This window comes from Amblyomma mixtum, chromosome 2 (genome assembly GCF_055824585.1).
Source record: "Amblyomma mixtum isolate Tamu chromosome 2, ASM5582458v1, whole genome shotgun sequence".
NCBI lineage: Eukaryota > Metazoa > Arthropoda > Arachnida > Ixodida > Ixodidae > Amblyomma > Amblyomma mixtum.
This window is the reverse complement of record NC_143013.1, coordinates 224,728,980-224,749,732: the sequence shown is the minus strand read 5'-3', so window position 1 is coordinate 224,749,732 and position 20,753 is coordinate 224,728,980. Positions and strand designations below refer to the sequence as shown.

Sequence of the window (20,753 nt, the reverse complement as noted above, 5' to 3'; positions counted from 1 at the left end):
AAGACCCATATCGACATTCACCCTAATGGGGAGTCGACTGTACGCATCTTTGAAGATAGTCTAGGAACGAATGTGGTTTCCGCTGCTTACACATTCTCAGTGCAGAGTTCACGTGTGGGCGTTCCCTCCAATGCCCACAAGTGTTCTCTGCTCAGATATCGTATGGCCGTCTCTCTTGATGCTTTTTAGAAAAGTAGAAAAAGAGCGGGTAATTTAGGGGCCAGAGCGTTTGGAATTAAGGATGCTGGCTGGGCCCCACTTGGTGCAGGTTGATTATGGAGCACAGGGTGCAGAGACAACTATGAACTTGTACAACCGCAGTACAAGTGCGGCCTGAATACAGCAGTGGGACCCGCGTCATTTTAGATCTATAGAAAATGTGCGTCCTTAGCGCGCCGTGAACTACACTCGGCCATTTGCTTCGCCTTCTTTAAACCATGGCTAAAGAATGCTGCGTTTCAACATAAAGTAATATATAACGGCACTCAAAGAAGGGCTCGCCATCTTGTTAAAAAAATGCTGATTTATTAATTTTTCACTTTGCAGCTGCTCCATGAGAAATGGAATTCATTGCAAAGTGCAAAACGCTGGACAACGTGTCCGGGTCCTTCGCATATTCTGGTCCATGACCCACAGAAGGAAGGGCTAATGTCACTCGATTCTTTTTGTCATATGACAGTTGGAAGAGTGCGACAAACCTTCCGCAAATAGTTTAAAGGGGGAGCTTCTAAAAAATGAAGGTTGTCCATCAAGCGGGCGTAAAATGTTTTCGACTTGATTATGCGCAATCTTGAAACACGAATTTGGTAGACGCCAATTTTGTCCATCATTTCTTATCTCACTTACAAGGTGTCATTTTCAGACAGTCTAGCGCAGCTCTTGGTGAATAAACCTGCACAATAAAAGTTCAAATTTGTTTGAAAAAATAAAGTGCGCTGTGTGCTACTAAAAGTGGGGCTGAACGAGGTCCGGAACCGTTACAAAACGGTTCGTTGAAATCGTTTTGATTCCGAGGAAAAACACTGGTTTGGTTCTTATTTCGCGTTTTGTTCTGGTTCGAGTTTGAGGCCCTACAGAGGAGTCGAAATTATCATACCATTTGGCGTCTGTGTAGAAACAAATACACTTATAAGACGTCACTAGATATCTGACTAGCAACCATCGTTCGGCTGAAGAACGCGTAATATATTTTCGCTAATCGCAATATTTCAGCTATAAGTCGCTTCTGTAAGACTGTATGAGACCGCCACTAAAACGAATATATCGCTTTTCAGACGGAACTAAATTAGTGGCATAACGTCAACAGAAGGACCCAGTCTTTCCGCAATTACATTTTATTATCTTTGAACATTGTAGATCTGCTTGTTTACTGCTTGTTCTTTTCTTTGGTGACGGCCCACTCTTTTCGTTTGCTCCAGTCGGTGAGGGCGATACAACATATTATAGTCGCGGCAACGAGATTCTGCGCTCCCAACATCCAGTAAAACTGGTCGTATTTGCCCAGTCTGTCCCTGAAGAAACCTGTAAAAACAATGCATTGGCAAACAGACGCCAAGGGAAAAACAACTTTCATTGCGCATGCGCTTCTGTGAGGAGTAGCTTTTATCTTTAACAATAATGAAATAAAAAAGGACAAAATATCCTCTCCGCCCAAATGTGTTAAGCAGACGGTACTCGGTAACATATTTCACAGCTACATGTATGTGTGCCACTCTTCTACAATACAGAATATAATTTTATTGAATAAGAGCTTTCGTAAGAAGAAAAAAATTTTAAAAGCAAATGACTAGTAACTGATGGAATGCAACATTCTGGCACAAGAAATCGCTGCGCGCAATTTTTTTTTTCCAGCAACTTTCGGCCGAGGCTCCTCGACATTTCCCCTCCCACTGCGTCTTCAGCATGCGTACTTGAGATGCACAACATATCATACAAGCATATCCCCAATATTCAGTGAAACTGGGGTTAAGGCTTAGGCTAAACGGTAAGAACTATGGGTGAAGGGAAAAGGGAATGCTTAGGTATGGGAACTAGCAAACTCCTAGATTGTATTCGGCGAAAGTGTTCCGGAAAGAATACAGACAGCATAGTTGCATAGAAATGTTTTGCACTTCCTGCTTCTTTCGCAGTATTCTCCCCTGGCTCCAGGCGCTTGGAAATGTTGCGCCGAAAATTCATTGAGAAGAATATTAAATAGGCATTTCTTCTCTATTTTATGTGCGGTATGCCTTCAAAAAATACACTTAAAATCATTCCGCTGTAAAGGCTCAGCTTCTACTCAGACGCATACTGAGTGCCACGTATTTCTATTCCGCCAACGATACAGCGAACCAACTCCTTGCCTTGTCTCCTGGTTCGTTTGAAACTTCTTAAACGGCAATGTTTGCTCCAAGGCCCCCCATAATGCAACTTGTACACAAGGTAGCAACAACCGCGATGCGATTACCGCCGTCTGCGGTAATTTCTTCTTGAAATAAAGAAAAATACTAGTAAAATGAGTTTGTAATAAGAAGATTAAACACATATTTTTGCTCGCATCTCACAATGCGACCTAAAAGCAACAACCACCATCTGAAAATCGAAAAATGGCAAATGGTTTGCGTGGTGTGATGCAACAAAGAAAAAAATAAAAGGATAAACGTGTCGAAGTAAAAATGAGAAAAAATGAAATTTCAGCCGCTATCTTTCACGTTCTAAAGCAGTGCGCTAATCCACTGCGAAACGGAAGCAACCAGAATCTTTTTTTTCTTTATTGCATGGAAATCAATCACACTGAGCTACAAAATATGTGTGTTCAGAAGTCACCAGAATCAGCGGTGTGAATACTGCATTTACCCGTTCTCAGAAATGTTCTCAGCTAGGCTCCCAACTGAGCTGGCATGCTGTACCGTTGGCGATTCCGAACCACACTTCTGTACCAACATGTACAAGTGAACTCAGCTATAGGACACTTGTTTGAAAGGATAATATATTGATAACTATTGTGCGGATCATAAATTTGGACCAATGAGGAGAGATGGTAAATACCAATGCAATGTTAAATGAACACCCTTCCACACGGAAAATTGCTTTCAAGGGAATGTATGCCAGTGTCTGCGTTCTTTCTTCAGCAGACCCATCTCATTTCTCGTCGCACTCATTCCCCTTTGAACTCAAAGCCCAATTAGTTGTCTCCAAAGAAAATTGCAGCACTCGAGACAAAAATATTACAGCAGCGTTACCTTACTTGGCCAAATGCGAAGTATGTGCGCTAGCACGTCGACTTTCATTTCGCTTTCGGTTCAAGGCTAGGGTTTCAGGCTAAGGCTTCATAGAAAGACAGCGAAATCGGTGATGGTGGCCTTAGCGGTAGCCAACTATAAAATTTTGCGACTGCTTAACGTCATTTAAGCGCCCACTGCGATAATGCTATGTTCTTGATCCATTGTGCATGTTGAGAAGTTAATGAAGACGACAGCATGTAATCGAAAGCGCGAGAAAGTGGCAGTTAGACAGGAAGGGACGTACTCGAGAAAGCACGTAAAATGCTCTTCTCGCCGTTTACAAACAGATTTCCTATAAGCTACATATTGAGACATTAGCGGTTAAAACATTGTTAGATTAGACTAAAAGGGCGGGTTTCTGTCAACTGTAAACCGCTGAATTTCTGATGTTCCCGCTACTACACCATGGTATCCTATTCTGTTGAGGGAGGGTGTGGCCTGTTTTGATTACCGAAGTCAGGCCGCACCTCAAGTCTGGTTGCGCAATTCCATGGACACAATTTTCTTCCTCCGGTGGAGTACTGCGCGGCACCGCGGTTCGAGCGCCGTACCTATTGCACGGGAGGTTTATTATCTATCTCTACGCCGTCGCTGCGTAGCCTTCATAGTCCATTCTAAATGCGTTTCTGACAGACAGCTTGCGATGCAGTGTAACGCTACTGTGAGCGCGGCGGACTGGGTGTCTTGTACTGCGTCTTTGTGATTGATATGTGTGCGAACCTCTCATGTTACAGAGGGCAGAACTAGCATAAGCAAGATGTTTTCGCGTGCAACGCATCAGCGAGGGCTTCTTAATATGATATCAGTGGCAGATGTTTCCCTTGCTAATGACAGGACCATAATAAGATTTTTATTAATGGTTATTAATAATGTTGCCATAATATCTGCCGTTTTACTCAACCCGCTAGCTCCTAAGCAGATCCACGAAAATCGAGGGGAAATAAAATTGGAAATCAAATCGAGGAAACATGTTCCTTTAGTAACTACCTCAGCAACACACAAACAATCAATGCATCTCTTTCTCCTAATATCTTTTTCGATAAATGGGTACTCCTCCATTATGATTGTCAGCTGCACAATTTTAATGACATCGAGTCTGTACGTTTCGCTAATGAAAGCATAGAATCTCATAAGTGAACGCGCTCGGCAATTCATAGAAATGCCTCTTACCGATAACAGCAGGGATGGCCATGAACACTGGAACCTCGCACAAGCCCTGCAAGCCAGATGCGAGGCCCAAACTTGCTACGCCGATGTAGTCGCCGTACAGCACTCCTCTGATGCAAAACAAGAATCCTTCACAAACACCCACCGTTGTAGTGAGTGCCACGATAACGACGAACTGATTGGCAAAGGATATCACAATGAGACCGGCCGCTGAAAGAATGAGGCTTAATGCTGTCAAAGGGCATCTGCTGAACGGAATTTTGTCGGAGATGAATGGCACCAACAGGCGACCAACCAGCTGACCCATTGCAGTGAAAGTCTGCAACTGGTTGCATTCCTTCGCTGTACCAACTTTTTTGTCGATCCCATACGCAACAATCGTTGTCTCATGCATGGTGACTGCGTACTCCATTGCTAAGAAGCTCACGGAAAGAGCATAAAATTTTGCTGAGCGAAGGAGAGTAAAGCAATGTTTCAAGAAGTTGGGTGCCTTAACCATGAGATGCTTTGGAAGGAGAAGCTCGTCACTGCATGGCGTTTGTGGGTTTTTTTCAGTGGAACACAGGCCTTCGTTACCGCGAGCTTCCAAGCCCGAAGTATTTGATCTGCTTAACTCATTCTTCTCAACATGTACGGTTTTATGATTACCACTTGTCGCTGTTTGTGGCACTGGTTTCCGATCCGTGCAGTACTCGACGTCTGTTGCTTCATTAGGGAACGAACACCAAGATGACAGACCAGTACTCGAGCAGTTACTCTGGTTTGAAAACGATTTAACGTCTGCCACTGCTGTAGACGACTTCTTGCTCCATGGAAACCGAAGTTTCACTGGGCGCGGTCTGTTAAGTAACATTGCTAGAGGTATAGCATGTGCCGTTACAGCCCCGACCAGAAGCAGGGAAGGCTGGAAACCGTAGCTTTCTGCCACGTACGCATGTAAGCTCGGCCCGACGACGCCTGAAGCTGCCCACCCGGCATACTTGAAGGCGGTCGCTGTTGCGCAGTAGGTGTCAAAGTAGACCAGAGTGTACATGGTGAAGGAAAGTACAATCATCCCTGATCCTGCACCTGCGAGGAGTAAAATTGGAACGGTATGTGTTGACTCAAAAGCAATTTATTACTTGTTAATTTACTCTTCAGCGGAACGGGTTCCCCCGGAAATAACATCGAATAATAGATAGGCATTTCTACCAAGAACATATGTTACTAAGAATTTATTGGTGTAAAGAATGCGTAAGTATAGATCGATCCGCTTAAGCATTTTGACCTGCTCACAACAATTACTATGGCTTACAAATGTGCGACTGCTTCTGAGGGGTGACTCAAGAAATAAAGGGATGATATGAAAACGCGTTTTCGCTGCTCCATACGCTATGAGATGTATTCATTCTTCGGTAATCGACAGAAAAATAAATTCGCAATTCGCAGAACTAAAATGTTCCGAACAAATCTTTGCAATGACGAGCACATTGTTTAATCAGGGGCTATTTATTCTACACTTCCATCAGCCCAATCGATATGCTGCGATATGACGCAGTGAATACTAAATCTTGCTACAACGCAGATTAATTGCAGGCACTGTTCGTAGCTTTTAAGCACCCTTGATATAATATTCATGACATCTTTCTCCATATATTTGCAGTGCCGCTTACCGTATACACCACCTAGAAGTATTGCCATCCATGTGATGTCAGGGGCAAAGGACGATGCGACTAAGCCAACAGAAGCGAGAAGGGCTCCCAGTATACCCATGTGGTAGACGGACATCTTGGGCTGAAGAAGTGCGAAGAGCAAGCCTGTGCAAAGAAAGCTATTTTTATTCTACGTTCTCCTGCTTTTTCACCCAGCGTGACAAATTTGTAGTTTGAGGTCATTAAGGACTCATCGCTTTTTCTTGGGACTGCAGCATAACTGATTACAGAAAACACGTCTTCTGCATACGATCATCGACGAGTATGCAGTATGCCCTCACTGGAAATCATTCATGATTTCACCGCATCGTTAGAACAAGTAGCCCAGAATGACATCAAATATCATCATTTAAAGAAAGCATTCGACCTTGTGTCTCACCAGTAGGTTAAAAAATCACTAGTAATATTAAAGAACGGGGCATTCATTAGCTAGATGGTGGCATACATGTCTGATTAGGAATATAGTACAATTGCAAACGCCATAAATAGAAGTGGTGCGTCAGTTCAGTCCGGCAGACACCACGAATCTCTGCTGGGGCCACATTTTTCTTAGTGTACATGAACAATACGATGCTTAATGTACGAGGGAATATTAAGATAGTGGCAGATTATCGCTGCCTCTATCATGGAATTGGGAGCTCGAACTGTCAGTCCATCTTAGAGGTCGCTTTATCCACATTTTATTTTATATGCTTTAAGCTGCATATAAAAATTAGGGGGAAGTGACAGAGCCACGAGAAAAACTTGAGAAAAGCAGCCCTTACATTTATGTTATAGTGTTGAGGATAGTTGCCTATCGTTCTTGTAAACCTCCGAATTTCTAGCCGTCACAGCATCATACCTTGACTAGAATTATCGTTTTATTACAATTTCTATAGACCAGACTGCGAGCTATGTGATTTGAGGAGGTTCTTGCGACAGTCAGTATGCTAAACCAAACTATTATCTTATACAAAGATCTAGAGGTCAGTCCTAGACTACGCGCCAATTACATCTAAGCCCTACGCTCTGTCCAATGCTAGAAATCCGAAAAAGCTAAAAAAACGCTTAAGTTCATTTTATTTTTTATACATCCTAAACAACAACAGCCGTCACTTTAGGCACACGTAACCTATAAATAGAGCAGGTAAGGAGACGACGTGAAAAGAAAAATATATGAATCCAACCAGCCGCGTTACGCGAGATATGAGAAAAGATCGCAATGCTGAACCCTTCAGTCACCATCGAACACGGTAAGATTATTCGAAGGAACAAAAAGAATTGGCTTCTAGCCAAAATATTTGGGAGAATTGCATCTCCTCTTGAATTGTTCCGGAATGGAATAGGCTAAGCGAGTGTGTCACAGAACGTCCAACTCCTCAGACTTTTTTGGATACGCTTCAGAACCCGCCCAAAATTCTTTACCTTGCCTTGGTATCTCTTGCAGATTTCGGCTGTTGCTTTCACCCGCTCATATACGCATCATAACGTGCCTTTAAGAATTTGTTCTGAATATCGAATCTATGGATAGCTTACGCTTAACATCTTTTATTCTGTCTAACTTCCATCGCTGCTAAGGGATAACTTCAGTGTAGTAATTGTATTCATTGATACCTGAACAATTCCTCAAATTCCTTGCACCTTAGTCTTTTTTTTTGCTTGCTATTGGTGCGTTGTGCAATGCTCAGTGTTTCAAATAACGTGTTCACTGACCGATTCTGGTCACTCTACCTATTATTGCAATGAATTGAAGCTTTATTTCTCTTTTTGCAGATATTTTTTGTGTTAGTCCTACTCCGCTCTCAGGTCTCGTTGCAGATGTCATTAGTGGTCCCGAAATAATAAATTTCTTACAAAGTTCTTCTCCCATAGACAAAAAGTCGATTCAACCAGCGCACTAATACGAATCATCTTGGCTGGTTTGGTTTTCTTTTAGAAGTACAGAAAGGTGGGCAAGTTGATTATTACTATCCATGGTAAAACAGCGCGGAAAAAACACGAGGACGGAACAAACACGACAACACGAAACACGACGAGTTGAAAGTCAGCGCTCGTGTTGTCGTGTTTGTTCCGCCCTCGTGTTTTTTCCGCGCTGTTTTACCATGGTTGGTTTTCTTATTTGTCATATTTTCCTTAAACGCGTCACTTACACCTAGCGTTTCTATAAGCAAAATGTTAATACCTCTGGGTTTAACTAGACAGCTCATTTTTCCTGCACAGCAGAAATTCTGTTACCCGACCTGGGTCATTCACCTGCGTTGTCCTACAGAGATTTCTGGACATATTTTGAGCCCAATGTCAACCACGTCATTCTTAAATATCAAAATATTATTGTAGGGCGATTATGTGACACAACCTTCAATAACAAAAACGTCATGTTCTGCGTACACACTTTGTTTTGGTTTCTTGGCTATGGCATCGAAAAAATGATAACTTCTCCAAGTCACTGTTGACCAAAACGCCCAAGTACACTAAACGAGCATGTATAAGGAAATATTGTCACACCCCAGTTAGCTGGCGAATAAACGAAGAGAAATAAACCAAGAGAAAAACATTGCAATCATTGCGCAGAAAACGTAGTAACACTGATTGGACCACCGGCCTCAGTGAACCACGAGCATACAGTCTTTAATAACTTTTCAGTAAGAAAGGTCATAGGTACGTGCACATCTAGGTAATTTTCTCTGCATTGGTTATTAGTTTCCACAAATCCGTGGACTGCTAATTTCAAACTACAGTCCTTAAAGGGAACCTAAAGCACAATATCAAAATAGGTAAGACGGATATATCACTAGGGAACACTACTGACGTTTTAACAAAGTGGAAACGTAGCATATTTGTTGAGGAAAGTGCAATGAAAGTACCGAAACCTTCCACATTCAAAGCGCCAAAAAACAAGAGCTGAAGTACGTCATTTTTGCGTGTCGTTGTAATCCTACCAACGAGAGGCGCCATTTCGAAAGACTGGAAACGCGGCCTGAAACCGAAAACCGAAATCAACAGATCAGTAATTAAGGCGTCTTGCTGATCAGGATGCTCGAAGTTGCAATCCCATCTGCATCTGTTCCGCAGATGTTGGCCACTGCCCCGTATGCCACTGGGCTGGCGTCAGCATATATGTGCAGGACTGTTTTGATGGCAGGTTCGACTGTGCCTGCTTTGTAGGAGCGCTGCAATTGAACTCTTTTCAATTCTGTCAGTTCTCCGCACCACTGCATCCATTTTGCGTCCAGAACCTCCGGTAGGATGTCATCCCATTCCACGTTTCTTTGCCACAGCTTTTGGAATAAAGCCTTTGCCCTACTGTGAATGAAGCTAGCCATCCAAGTGGGTCATACAACCCTGATTTAGTCTTCAGAACAAACCTTTTAGTACTTGTTCCTGGCTCAGCTAGCTCGGTGGACTGTGGTGTGAAGGTGAGGTTATCTGTGCTGGGATTCCACGTAAGTTCTAACACCTTAAAGACCCCTGGGAAGTATCCTTAGTGTCTTGCTTGACAATCATCCGTCGCAAACCATTCGTTCAATGCTTGGTTGCTGGACGCCCACTTGTGGAGTGTCATAGAGGCCGCGCTGAAGATGGTCCTAGCTTCTTCATCGATCTTCAGGGCTTCCTCTTCTTTTTATGCTCCCGCTAAGAGGTCATCCACATACAAGGAATGCGCCAGCAGTAATGCTGTGACCGGATACTCTTCTTCCACGTTCTTCAAATGATGCTGAAGAGTTGCTGTCAACAAGAAAGGACTGGATGTGGTTCCGAAAGGAACTCGCTTCATCCGCAAGGTCTGCACTTTACCTGTTGGTCCACTCGCACCTGGTTTCATATGGTATCACAGAAAGCGCAATGCATCTCTGTCGTTCTCTCTTATCTCTATTTATAAGAATGTCTTTTCAATATATGCCACCAAGGCTATTCTGTTGCTTCTGATATTGAGTATCAGTGCGACAAGGCCGGCTGTCAAATTCGGACCACTCTCTAGGTTTTGATTGAGGGACTTTAACTTCTGTTCATGCGACGAAGCATCAAAAACCACTCGCAGTCTTGTTGTATTGCTCGTTACTCGGAACACCGGTTTATGAGGCATGTAGTAGATCAGCTTTCCCTGTTGTTTTTTTTTACTACTGGCTCAGCTATGTCTTCTATGCAATAATGTCGGGTGACTGCGTCGTAGGCTTCCAGCAATTCAGGATTTCTTCGAAGGCGGTTTGTCAGTCGGGACCGGCGCTTTTCCAGTCTCCTTTTTGTCACTTAGATGTATGTTTTGCTCCCATGGAAGGGCTACCTAGTATCGAAATCCATTACACCTGATATTGTCTTCGAAAGAATCGAGTAGGTGTTGCCCAACAAAGTCATCGTTATCCGTGACTCCGATAGACTCCAGGGTCCAGAAACGTTCCAAGCAGTTCATCGTCTCACTCTCGGCCAATGATATGTGTAGGGCGATGGTTTGCATGCTCTGTGAGTCGATTATGTTTATTCCTACAGGTACCTGAATGCACCACCCTAAGGCAGTCTCGACTGCTCGGAGTTTTCCATCTACACTTTTCCTTCTTTCAGTTACATGTTTTCAGTAATACTGTGATCCGGTGAGGAGGTCCATGTCACCTCTTTCCGTATCGCAGGCCCTGTCGGCAGCAGCCAAAGGTTCAAGTAGTTCCTTGATCCTGTGTTCAGGAATCGGGATTATTTGTTCGCATATGATGTCCGTCTCAAGAACTTCAATCCGTTGAATCTTCTTGTTTTGTGCGGTTAGCGACACCAGCACTCTGTTAAAGCCTCTTTCTGATTGGTGTCCACCAAACACGCCAACTTTCAACGTTTCTGTTCCATGAACTCGACATCCGAGTTTTTCTGAGGCTCGCTTCGAAATGAATGAACGTTGGCTTCCGCCGTCAAAGAGAGCGCGTAAGTATACCGCTTTCGTTTCACCGGCACACAACGCCGTTGCCGTTTGTAGCAGTACTTCTCGTTTGCGAGTTTATTTCACTGCAGATTGCAAATTCACTGGGACTGTTGTCACATCGTTTGCATTTGCTTTGACTTTCGGATGAGTAAATTCTGGGTCGCACATTGTTGTCGCATGCTGTCCTGCACAGTTACCGCATTTAATGCTGCTTCTCCACTCGTTAGAACGGTGATTTGGTTTCATGCAGCGGAAACAGCGTCTTCCAAAACGTAGCATTTTGTTCTTTTCTTCTAACGAAATGCCAGCACGACAGGCAGCGGTTTCGTGGTTTTTCTCCTGGCAAAGGAAACAGTGATCTGTTCTTGCTGACTGCTGCAGTACTTCAGCTGATGGTTTCTATTTCGTTCCAATGCTGTTCTTGTAACTCCCAGTTGGGTTTAACGTCTTGAGCATTGATACTTGGTGTTTCTTTCCAGTACCTTGCTGAGCAACCAGATTCTCTTGGTTTTGCACTTCAATCCTCAAAAAGTGAATCAATTTCGGGAATAAAAACGGAGTACCTTTTGTAGCTGTTTCTATTGGCTGCCCCGGTGCGTCGTTGCTCCACAGCGAAGCTCCAGTTCGTCCCGTGTTCTGTGTTGAAGTTTCGGAGGTTTGCTCCTTCGCCACGGCTCGGTGAAACTCGAGCAATATTTCTTTCGGCAGGGCGCGCTGTACGACGGGGTAGAGGAGCGTGCCGTAGGTCTCCTGTTTCTGGCCGAGTGCCTCCAGCCCGCGGAAGCGAGAGACGAGGGCATCGTACAACCGTCGGAGGGACCGTCGGCGTTTCGTACAGGTTCAAGGTCCAAGAGCTTTCGCATTTGCGCTTGTACGATGGCGTCCTCGCCAGCGAAGCGTTTTTTCAGCAGCAACATGGCGTCGCAATAGCTCTGCGATGTGGGGGGAAGGCCCTTGATCGTTCTTGCTTCTTCGCCAGTGACAACTTTTTAAGTACCCGAACTTCTCCAAGTAGTTTTAAGTACCCAAACTTCTCCAAGGTCGTTAGCCGGTCGTTCTTGTGAATCATTTGCTCGTACTGTTCCCAAAATTTTTGTCAGGATACATCTGTGTTGTCATATTTTACGAGCTCTAATTTTGGAAGCTTCACCTGGCAGGTCATGGTTGTCGCGCCTGCGTCGTTGCTTAGTGACTGCTCTTCTTTCGGCTGCCTCTTTCCTTGAATTTTTTGTATCTCAGCTTGAAGCTTCGCAATGTATGTAACGATCCTGTCGTCATACTCGATGGTTTCCGTATAGTCCTGCTCCGCTTCTGCCGCTGGCAATAGCGTCTCGACAGCGGCGTTAGCTTCGTTTAGACGGGTCTGCCGAGAGCTAATTCTTGCCAAAAAAAAAAACACTGAGTTCTTTTTCTTTGCTCGTGCGGCTTTTCATGCAGGAGTCAATTTCCGCAATGTGTCGAGTCACCTGTGACTGGAGAGCTGATTTCTTAGCTTTGTGTCAGTCCATGTCGCTGCACTCGGTAGCACTGGGCGGCTGCTGTGGAATAGAAATGGGCTTCTTCGTCATTCGACACCGTCCTATCCAGGTAGTCGTCTTCGTTAGGTGTCGGGGATACGCCGGGTTTCAGCACCAGCTTATGTTTATGTCGCGTTCGTTAAAAACAGACAACTTCGTTTAGCGAGTACAAACTACATCCGTTTATTTCAGGTTACATGACACGACTGCCGCCCCAAAGGTCGCTCTTTAGCTTCTCTTTCCCATCTTGCTTGCCTTGTCTTGCCTTCAGGCTTGGGGCGGTCTTGTTTCGGTTTCGGTTGTGCAGCAGTGATTACCCACACAATTTAAATTTGGGACCCAGTCAACGAGTACTATTAGTATGCAAGATCTCTCCGATATGAAAGAAGGCAAGCAGGTTGCCCAGAAACTAGAATGTTTTGTTATCAACGCGTTAACATTAGGAGGATCTGTACAAGCGTAAATGGCTTCCTTCGTCTGTCAGTAACCAGTGGAAGGTAGCCTACGTGCCTGGTTGAGGAGGTGGCAGCCTACCCACGGGGCTGTGTACGAATTAGGTATAACACCTCGGATATAACGAACCTAAGTATGTCACCTCGGATATAACAACCTTTTGTGTCTGGACCTTAAATGTAACGAGCAAACGTGCTGACTTTGAATGTAACGAACTTTGTTGTGTTAACCACGGATATAGGAAATGTTTGGCTGCTAAGGTATTCAAATGATACGCCAAGAAACCCCTTCGAGTTTTTTTTTGTTGTTGTTCGAAAGTTAAGAACGATTTTTTGACAATAGACATGAAGAGAACTCTTTAGTATACTTAAAAAGTATAAATATGTTGCAACTGTTAATTGAGAGCTATGACTTCATTCGATTGCAATATGGAGGGAAGTGCACATTATTCCGCAAAAGAAGCATCATTGTTCTGCAAACCAAAATTCCAACTACAACCAAGTTCCCCTGAGCAAGCGTCCTGCTAATCAAAAGTTTTCTCGGGCATCAAAATAATGATCCTGTGAGAAAAGATCATAGCTCACCCACGCAATTCAGAACAGCCGTAAGCACGGCCTGGGGCCAAGACGCCTGTTCGTGGCTGATACCAAACTCCTTCATGTAGAGTACGTAGAGGACGCCACTGCTGGAAGAGGTGAGCATGGCGAAGAATGCTGAGCACGCAGCCACGACCGGGATTGTCCAGCAAACGTCTTGCACAACAGCCGGCGGCATACTTGTTTTGGTAGTAGCATCGGTGGAGGGAGCTCTGGAGGCCAGTGGAGCCGCTGTCAGGTCAGGCTTTTCCATCACCTGCCGTAAAAGGTTGAGACCAATGAAACGCAACGCCTGACGGCCACATACCGGGCACCCTACAGTGAATTAAAAAAAAATAATCAGTATCAGTTATCGAAGTCCGGCATTCAGACCTGTAGACGCTCTCCTGGAATGACGACAAACTAGCTTTAGCTACGCAGCTGTTTCCTAGTAGCGTGTTTACTGTTAATACCAAGTTCAATCTTCACAGAATTCCCCATATTTATCTAGATTACAATCTAGCAGCAAAGGGCAAAAACAATCACTCTGCTCCCAATGACTGGCAAGAGCCTACTCATTAAATTGTTTTCTTTAGTTCGTATATCTAGCTTCCGCTACTTGATGGAACAGTCTGGAAAGATTCAATAATTTTTTGTGCCGTTATTCGAGCAGTACTTTTCAATATCACTTCCCCTACGTCAGGCTTACTGAAGGCCAAAGTGCAGATTTGGACACATGCTGCACGTTGTGCGTGTTTTCGCTTTCTTTTTTCCCTTCACGGAGTAATTTATGTAAGTCGGCGCGACCCGTGATAAAAAGATTCACTCGCTATTGCAATCAATGGCAACTGGTTAAAATAGATTTTAAGAATCTAGGTTAGGGTTTACTGGATCTTAGTGCTCTAAATAATGAAAGCGTAATAAAATAATTACAGACGAGTGGCTATTATGAACTTGTATTCTATACGACACATCTTTAACACAGCCTAGCGCAACTTCTACGTTACTACCTAACCTGAGGAATTCGAAGAACTAAAGTTGAAGGTGGAATAACGAATAGGCGGCCCAAAGGGAGCTTTGAGCAGCAAACATGCTAATAAGATTACCGGCGCAACGTATTCCATATCGCATTTACAGCACCATCCTGAAAAACGCGCCACCGGTTACAACGCTCTACTCGCATCGCGTGCTAGATATTACGCAAGTGACAACGCAGGATAGAACAGCGTTTTTTTTTTCGTCTAATACTTTGTTTCAGGCAAGCTAAGCATACCCAGCGTCTACCAACGTCGTACATTATTGGACGGTATGCGCCGAGGCAACATCTACTGTCTACCGATAAAACTTTTTTAAACTTAATTTTTATCAGATGGCCAGAAAACTGATGAATATTGCGTTTGCATTTGCAATATTGAATATTCCAGTTTAAAGGATAAGAGCTCGTCTTATGCAGTAATTATTCTGGAATATTTTATGGGGCCTTTTAAAAGCGGTGTTTTCGGTGGGGTATCAAATTGTTTCATTGAGTAGAATACAGGCCACCGAGCATTCATCCCGCGTACGAGACGTCAAAGGCGAGTGGATAATTTTGCAATACATTTTTAAAATTTGCCGCTATCGCACCTTGGCAGGACCAGCGGTGTCGGGCTTTCACGCGAAACCTGGAAGTGACGTCAGCAGCGGAGAGGTATCATTTGTTCCCCGCGCCAACTTTTTCAGGCATCACACAACTACCTTGGCCGCGGCTACTCTTCCGGGCAAGGGATCTCCACCCACAGGGATGTCTCGCGCGCGTAGGCAGCCTGCGGAGGGACCGAGTGGGTGTAGCCGGCGGAGGAGCGTCGACATTTCAGCGTGCAAAAGTGACGAGACGAGATGGAAAGGAGAGAAGACACAGTAATTCAAAATCTGACTACATATAACTCAGCTTCCACAAAACGCTTAAAAAAAAACACTTGCTGGAGGATATTTGTGAAGCGGTGCCCTTTAACATCCTAGGCTCCCTACCACATTATTGAGAGCTTCGTTCAGATGCTCAGTAATATGCAGACCATACAGTTCTTGTCTCCAATTTTTTCCTCTTCGAAAGTGTTATGGCGTCGTTACAAGCTGATGCTGTACCCATGATGGACCAGGTATAGCAACAACTTAACCTTTAAAAAACGAATGTGTTTTCAGAATGCTATAAAAATCTAGATCAACAACTATACCAGTAAGTAGATCTTTTTCTTCCGTTGCTTCTCTCCGTATCTGGTTGCCATGACAACTAATTTCGTCGATTCTTTTTCTATCAATGGTAAATATATGGTGTTGAATTTCATCATGGCCGGGCTTGGAATAGCCATTTCATTTGTTTATGTCGAAAACTTTGTAATCTCTTAATTGTATACACAACACTCTTTTTCTGCAATCTTTCACAACAATGAAACTTATTATTCATACCTTTGAGCATATCAAAAAAAGATACTGGATTATTGCCTGCTACCTCTCTTTCCTTAATTCGCGTTCTGGGGGTAACTTCGTTTTCAACTACATTCTGCCGTCGTCTATCACACGGATATTCCTCTGTGTTCTCTGAAATTCAGACGCGTTCATTTGAAGAACTATGTTACTCAAACTGTTTTGATTTCGTTATTTTGGTCCATCACCTTTTCACATGGAGCAGTGCGTCGAAATTGTCACGACAAATCGTGTTCTCTTCCTAGGTGTTATACCTTTCATGGCCGTTTTCATATTCATTTTTAGTCTCCTACCTTCATTATTCCATGTATGAACCTTTATTTTTTGTACATACAATATAAGCGTTGAAGTTTTACCTGGGCAACATACCCTGCAACATCAATTTAATAATCTGTATGTAGAATTTAACTATGCCCTGAAATTTGATTTTTATTTTTTCAGTATGTTGATGTGTTTAACGTCTACTAATAACTGCCCGGTACACATAGGAAGCCTCAACTGCTTTTGTTACCTTCTGAATTATTACGTTTAGTTTTAGTAATAAGAAAGCAAGGTTTTATGGTTAATAATAATATTATTAGGGCATATTTCCATGTGCACTGTGCACCGCGCTGCCAGCACCTGTCGTCTCGGTCTGCAGCGCACAGTTTTATTGGATATAAATAGAAGAGACACGCGGCGTTCGGTCTGTTTTTCCCAACTGCTACAGCGTGGCCCACAGCGCAGCCGCTGAATTGTTTTGCATTCCGTGAGCGACAGTTAACTTTTAAACGTGTTGCGTTTCTTATTTATCCGATCGCTTGACTACCGTTGATGTACGGTGAAGGTTCAGGGCAAGTGACGAATGCCGCTGCCTCTTACTGCAACATTTGATGGCAGCCCTGAAAAACAGCCCTCGCCCGTGCCCCTACCGTGGTCTAGTGGTCAAAGCATTTGCCTTAAGTGGAGAAAGTTCCGGGTTTGATCCCCATAGCCACCTGGTACCCATTGGTTTTCAGCGAACAGAAACGTTCTCTCGGCCTGATGCTTTAGTTGCACAGAAATGAAATTCGGCGTAATATGGCAACTCTAACAACGCTGTCTGTCCAATACGACTGATGCGAACTCTCTACTAGGCGCCACCCGAGCCATTGTTGAAGAGTAACTCAGAGTGCTTGTTGCGTCAAACTCGGAGCCCCAAGATTCCTCTGGGAGCGAAATTATCCAAAAGAAGTAGATCAGGCGCTGGGAATATCAGAGCTACTACTACCAACTGGATAGCCACAGTCCAACGCAAATGATGCGACCGTTCGTGACACCGCACGGACTCTAAACTCCCGTCGTAAAGATCAGCGGTCCAGTCCTCCAATGTCTCCTCTGCTACCGTAGAGCAAAATCTGGTCATGTGCATCGTTTCTGTCACTATATGCGCCTTGGTCTTCGCATAGTCTGAACCAACACCCGCTGGCCACAGTCTGGCAAGCGACTTATCGACATAACGAATATTGGAGTCTGTGTTTTTCCTGACCACAGGCTCCGCCGATGTTGCATATCTCCCGAAAATGGGCCTTATAATGACACCGCTAATAAGAACGCCAGCCATGAACCGAAGCAGAAAAATAAGAAGTAAAGCAGCGTGTGTTGTTTCAAGTGCCGCACAATTTGTCATTTCCATTTACCGTGCCAGCACGACCGGAGGGAACGCAGCGCATAGCGTACGGCTAGCCCGTGCCGCCATATGCGACAGAAGGGCAGCAAGACTATAAAAATAGGTGGCACGCTACGTTTGCTCTGTTATCGTCGACTGCTCGAACATTCGCCGCACTACCGGCCCCCAACAGTTAAGCCTGAAACGCATTTAACGCCCATTCTCGGGCCAGAACATGAAGCTGAGATGGTGGGCGAACTGAAAGCCGAATATCATGTTAAACTTGCCCGAAGCCATCCGAACGTTTTTCGGTGAATGACATTCAGCAGAAAACAATCATGAGCCCAAGCCAAATTTAAACAACCGCCAGCAAAAGTAGATCAGTTTAGCTTACGGATGCCTCATACCGCTCCCCCCTCGCCGCACACATCCGCGCTGCGTTTGTAACTAGCTGATTCTTGCGCTGTTTGCTAGTTACATAGTGGCCATAAGGTTGGCACAGTGCGCTCTGCGCCTCGAAAAATTGTTTACGAAAAATGGACAGGATAATACGTACGCTTCAGACTGCTCACTGCGTACCGCAACCACACCGAGCAAGTGGGAAAGGTGCAGGAAATGAAAGAATTAAGAGTGGAAGAGGTGCGGTAGCAGAGATGTGCGAGGCGAATGTAGGAGCAGGCTATGTAGCGTGTGTGGGCGCCACGTGTTCCTAGGCGAATGGAGGGCTGATATCACGCGGGTTGCTACACACCAAAACCGCCGTAGGAAGCCCAGCGCCCTTTCCAGCTTAGAATGTCGCCTGACGGTGCAGACTCAATTATGTTACGCAATCTATAAGGCGTCCTCGAATGCGCTACACGTTCCCTGCAGCGCATTTCACGGCTGATGTCTACTCTCGACTATGAGATCAAGGGTTAATTTTTTTATTGCCTCCGAGTGTAAGCTAACTGAATAAATGTGTTGTCGTTCCTTGTTCCTTTTATAACACAAAACATATAATAATGTTCCTTCCGTTTTTAATATAATACATATCAATTAAAAGTGAAAGCGGCAAAAGCAAATATACATCTCGACACTGCTTGTTCTCCTATATTGCTCTTCTTCTCTGTTTATTGTAAGTCATTTCTCTTCTACCCATTCTTATGAATCACTATCTAAGCGAAACATTTCAATCTCAAAGCGTATCAGAAGTAAGGAGGTACGTTTACACAAGCCAACAAAAAGCTTATGCCAGTCTGTTCCCGTCGAAATGCTCTGGTTGGTAATAAAACCCACATGTATGTATGCCTTACTTTTTCGATCAATATAGAATACCAAACCAAATATCACCCTCCGGGGAAACTAAAAAAACATAGACGAGACACGAGCGCTCTTCTAGCAGGTGATGTCCATTGAAGACTGAGTCAATATATGCGCTGGTGAAATGGCTTCCCGTTCCCGTTCCGTAGAGTGGGACCGTGCGGTGCTGCAGGGACCCAAGGGGGGTCTAAACACACTTGCCATAATAAAGTTTTTCTCTCTCTCTCTCCCGTTCATGCACAAATTGTTTACATTTTGAAAAGGTGAATTCGAATGAACTTTGTTTTTTAGTCTGGCCGATGGTCTTCTGGCGGAAGTTGAGTTTAAATCAGCCCTCATAACATCTATGACACTCGGGTCTTGAACCTTAACCAAAACAGTAGTGTCACTCATTCATGGCTTGCAACTACATTCTTTTGCACTACCCGACTAAACTCGACTGGCGGGTAGTGATCAATGAAGGAATATGCCCTCCCAAGAGCGCATATAGGCAACTCTTAGCTTAACCGCAGTACTTTCTTCAGCAGGGACGCAAAAAAAGGTAAAAAATTCCTCCGCTCAGCACATACTTATCAAATAGCCTAACAGGATTATCTACAGGAGAAAGCAAAGGATGGAGCAAAAATAAAAGAGAAGAATAAAAATTAAAGCTTCAAGTTTGATCTGATATCGGCAGTGTAAGCCACTATACCCAAGTTGCGCAATAGATATGCACGTGGCCGACAGGAGATTAGTAGAACGGTCATGCCGTATAGTTGGTTCATGTGGACAAAAGGTAGACTGCGCGAATGGGACAAGGGTGTGCCACAGAAACAAAAAAAAAGACACCACGGACGACAATGCCTTCGTCCTATTCGCCCAGTGCTACGTGTTGTCGACACGACATGCGAATAAATACTAGCCACCACCCACTGTGCAAGCTTCGATGAGAGTGCTGCGTTCTGCAGTCCTTGCGCTTGAGGTAGTATTCCAATATCCACAGAAACAAAAGCCTGGCCTGCGCTTCACTTAAAGGGGCAGTAAACAAAGTCTTAATAATATAAGGTTGATAGTGTAAGCACTATACTTCTACAGAACAATATGGTAGCAACTGCGCAGCAGCTGTAGGCTCATGCCGCATTTGAGGCGCATTGCTATGCGTCAGTAAACAGCTGCGAATGGCCTTGCAAACCCACAAGGGCGAGTTTTGGGACCACTGCTAGCTACATGCTACGGAATAGAAAAACAGGCAGCGCCAAAACGTTTGCGAAAAGAGCCGTTTTAGTTTTTTAAACTTCACTAAAGCATCTCCAACACTTGCGGTTGCACTTGTTTGTTCACACGTGCACTTCATCTATGTGTTTTGTGAGATAGGGAAAAAAACAACTAAAACTCAGCGAAAAGAGCATGCATACCCATCGTCCCAAAGGCAGTATTTTAATGCTGTATTTTAATGCGCAAACGCAGTTATAAAGTGTTGGCATTAGGACTTTCTTCGTGGTATATAAATCTATAAAACTGGTTTACAATGAGGTTACAATGAATCTGAAAACACTTCTGTGTAAATATCGGCGTAACCAAATGATTGTATTCTGCGCGTAAGGAGCCCGATTGATATTTTTTCAATGCGTGTGTCGGTCAATGTCAATGTCAAATCGGTCGCTAGTGTACCGGCTTCCTTTAAAACGGTTAAGGCTATGTGGTTCGTGTGCAAATCATCTACGAATGGCTTTCTGTAATGCAAAGCTAAGAAATATTTTATTGGCGCACAATTGTTATTGCTGATAGCAGTTAAGAGGTTTTGTGTAATGGCATGTCTCGTAGCAAGGAATTCAGTCTG

The 20,753-nt window shown here is 44.2% G+C and overlaps 1 protein-coding gene across 3 annotated transcripts; it reads right to left on the bottom strand.

Annotated features, from left to right (window-relative positions):
• Nucleotides 1-1,327: 1,327 nt before the first annotated feature.
• On the bottom strand, nt 1,328-19,997 carry LOC149362770 (monocarboxylate transporter 9-like). Of its 3 annotated transcripts, none has more exons than XM_089569812.1 (5): nt 19,847-19,997; nt 13,558-13,825; nt 6,083-6,226; nt 4,434-5,498; nt 1,328-1,521 (listed from the first exon to the last, which is right to left on the bottom strand). In XM_089569812.1, the coding sequence occupies exons 2-5, from the start codon at nt 13,820-13,822 to the stop codon at nt 1,367-1,369; spliced, it is 1,629 nt and encodes a 542-aa protein (XP_089425938.1). In that variant the 5' UTR covers nt 13,823-13,825; nt 19,847-19,997; the 3' UTR covers nt 1,328-1,366. The 3 variants fall into 3 exon arrangements, with proteins under 3 accessions (XP_089425938.1, XP_089425937.1, XP_089425939.1); XM_089569811.1 differs by lacking the exon at nt 19,847-19,997 and adding an exon at nt 18,192-18,327; XM_089569813.1 differs by lacking the exons at nt 6,083-6,226; nt 19,847-19,997 and adding an exon at nt 18,192-18,327.
• Nucleotides 19,998-20,753: the final 756 nt, after the last annotated feature.

What these genes read in the sequence shown, in the direction of transcription:
- LOC149362770 (XM_089569812.1), bottom strand. Translation starts at nt 13,822, where the DNA reads ATGGAAAAGCCTGACCTGACAGCGGCTCCACTGGCCTCCAGAGCTCCC. An exon ending in GGCTGTTCTGAATTGCGTGG is followed by an intron (nt 6,227 to 13,557) that starts GTGAGCTATGAT and finishes TTCTTTGCACAG; the next exon opens with GCTTGCTCTTCGCACTTCTT. An exon ending in ACTTCTAGGTGGTGTATACG is followed by an intron (nt 5,499 to 6,082) that starts GTAAGCGGCACT and finishes TACTCCTCGCAG; the next exon opens with GTGCAGGATCAGGGATGATT.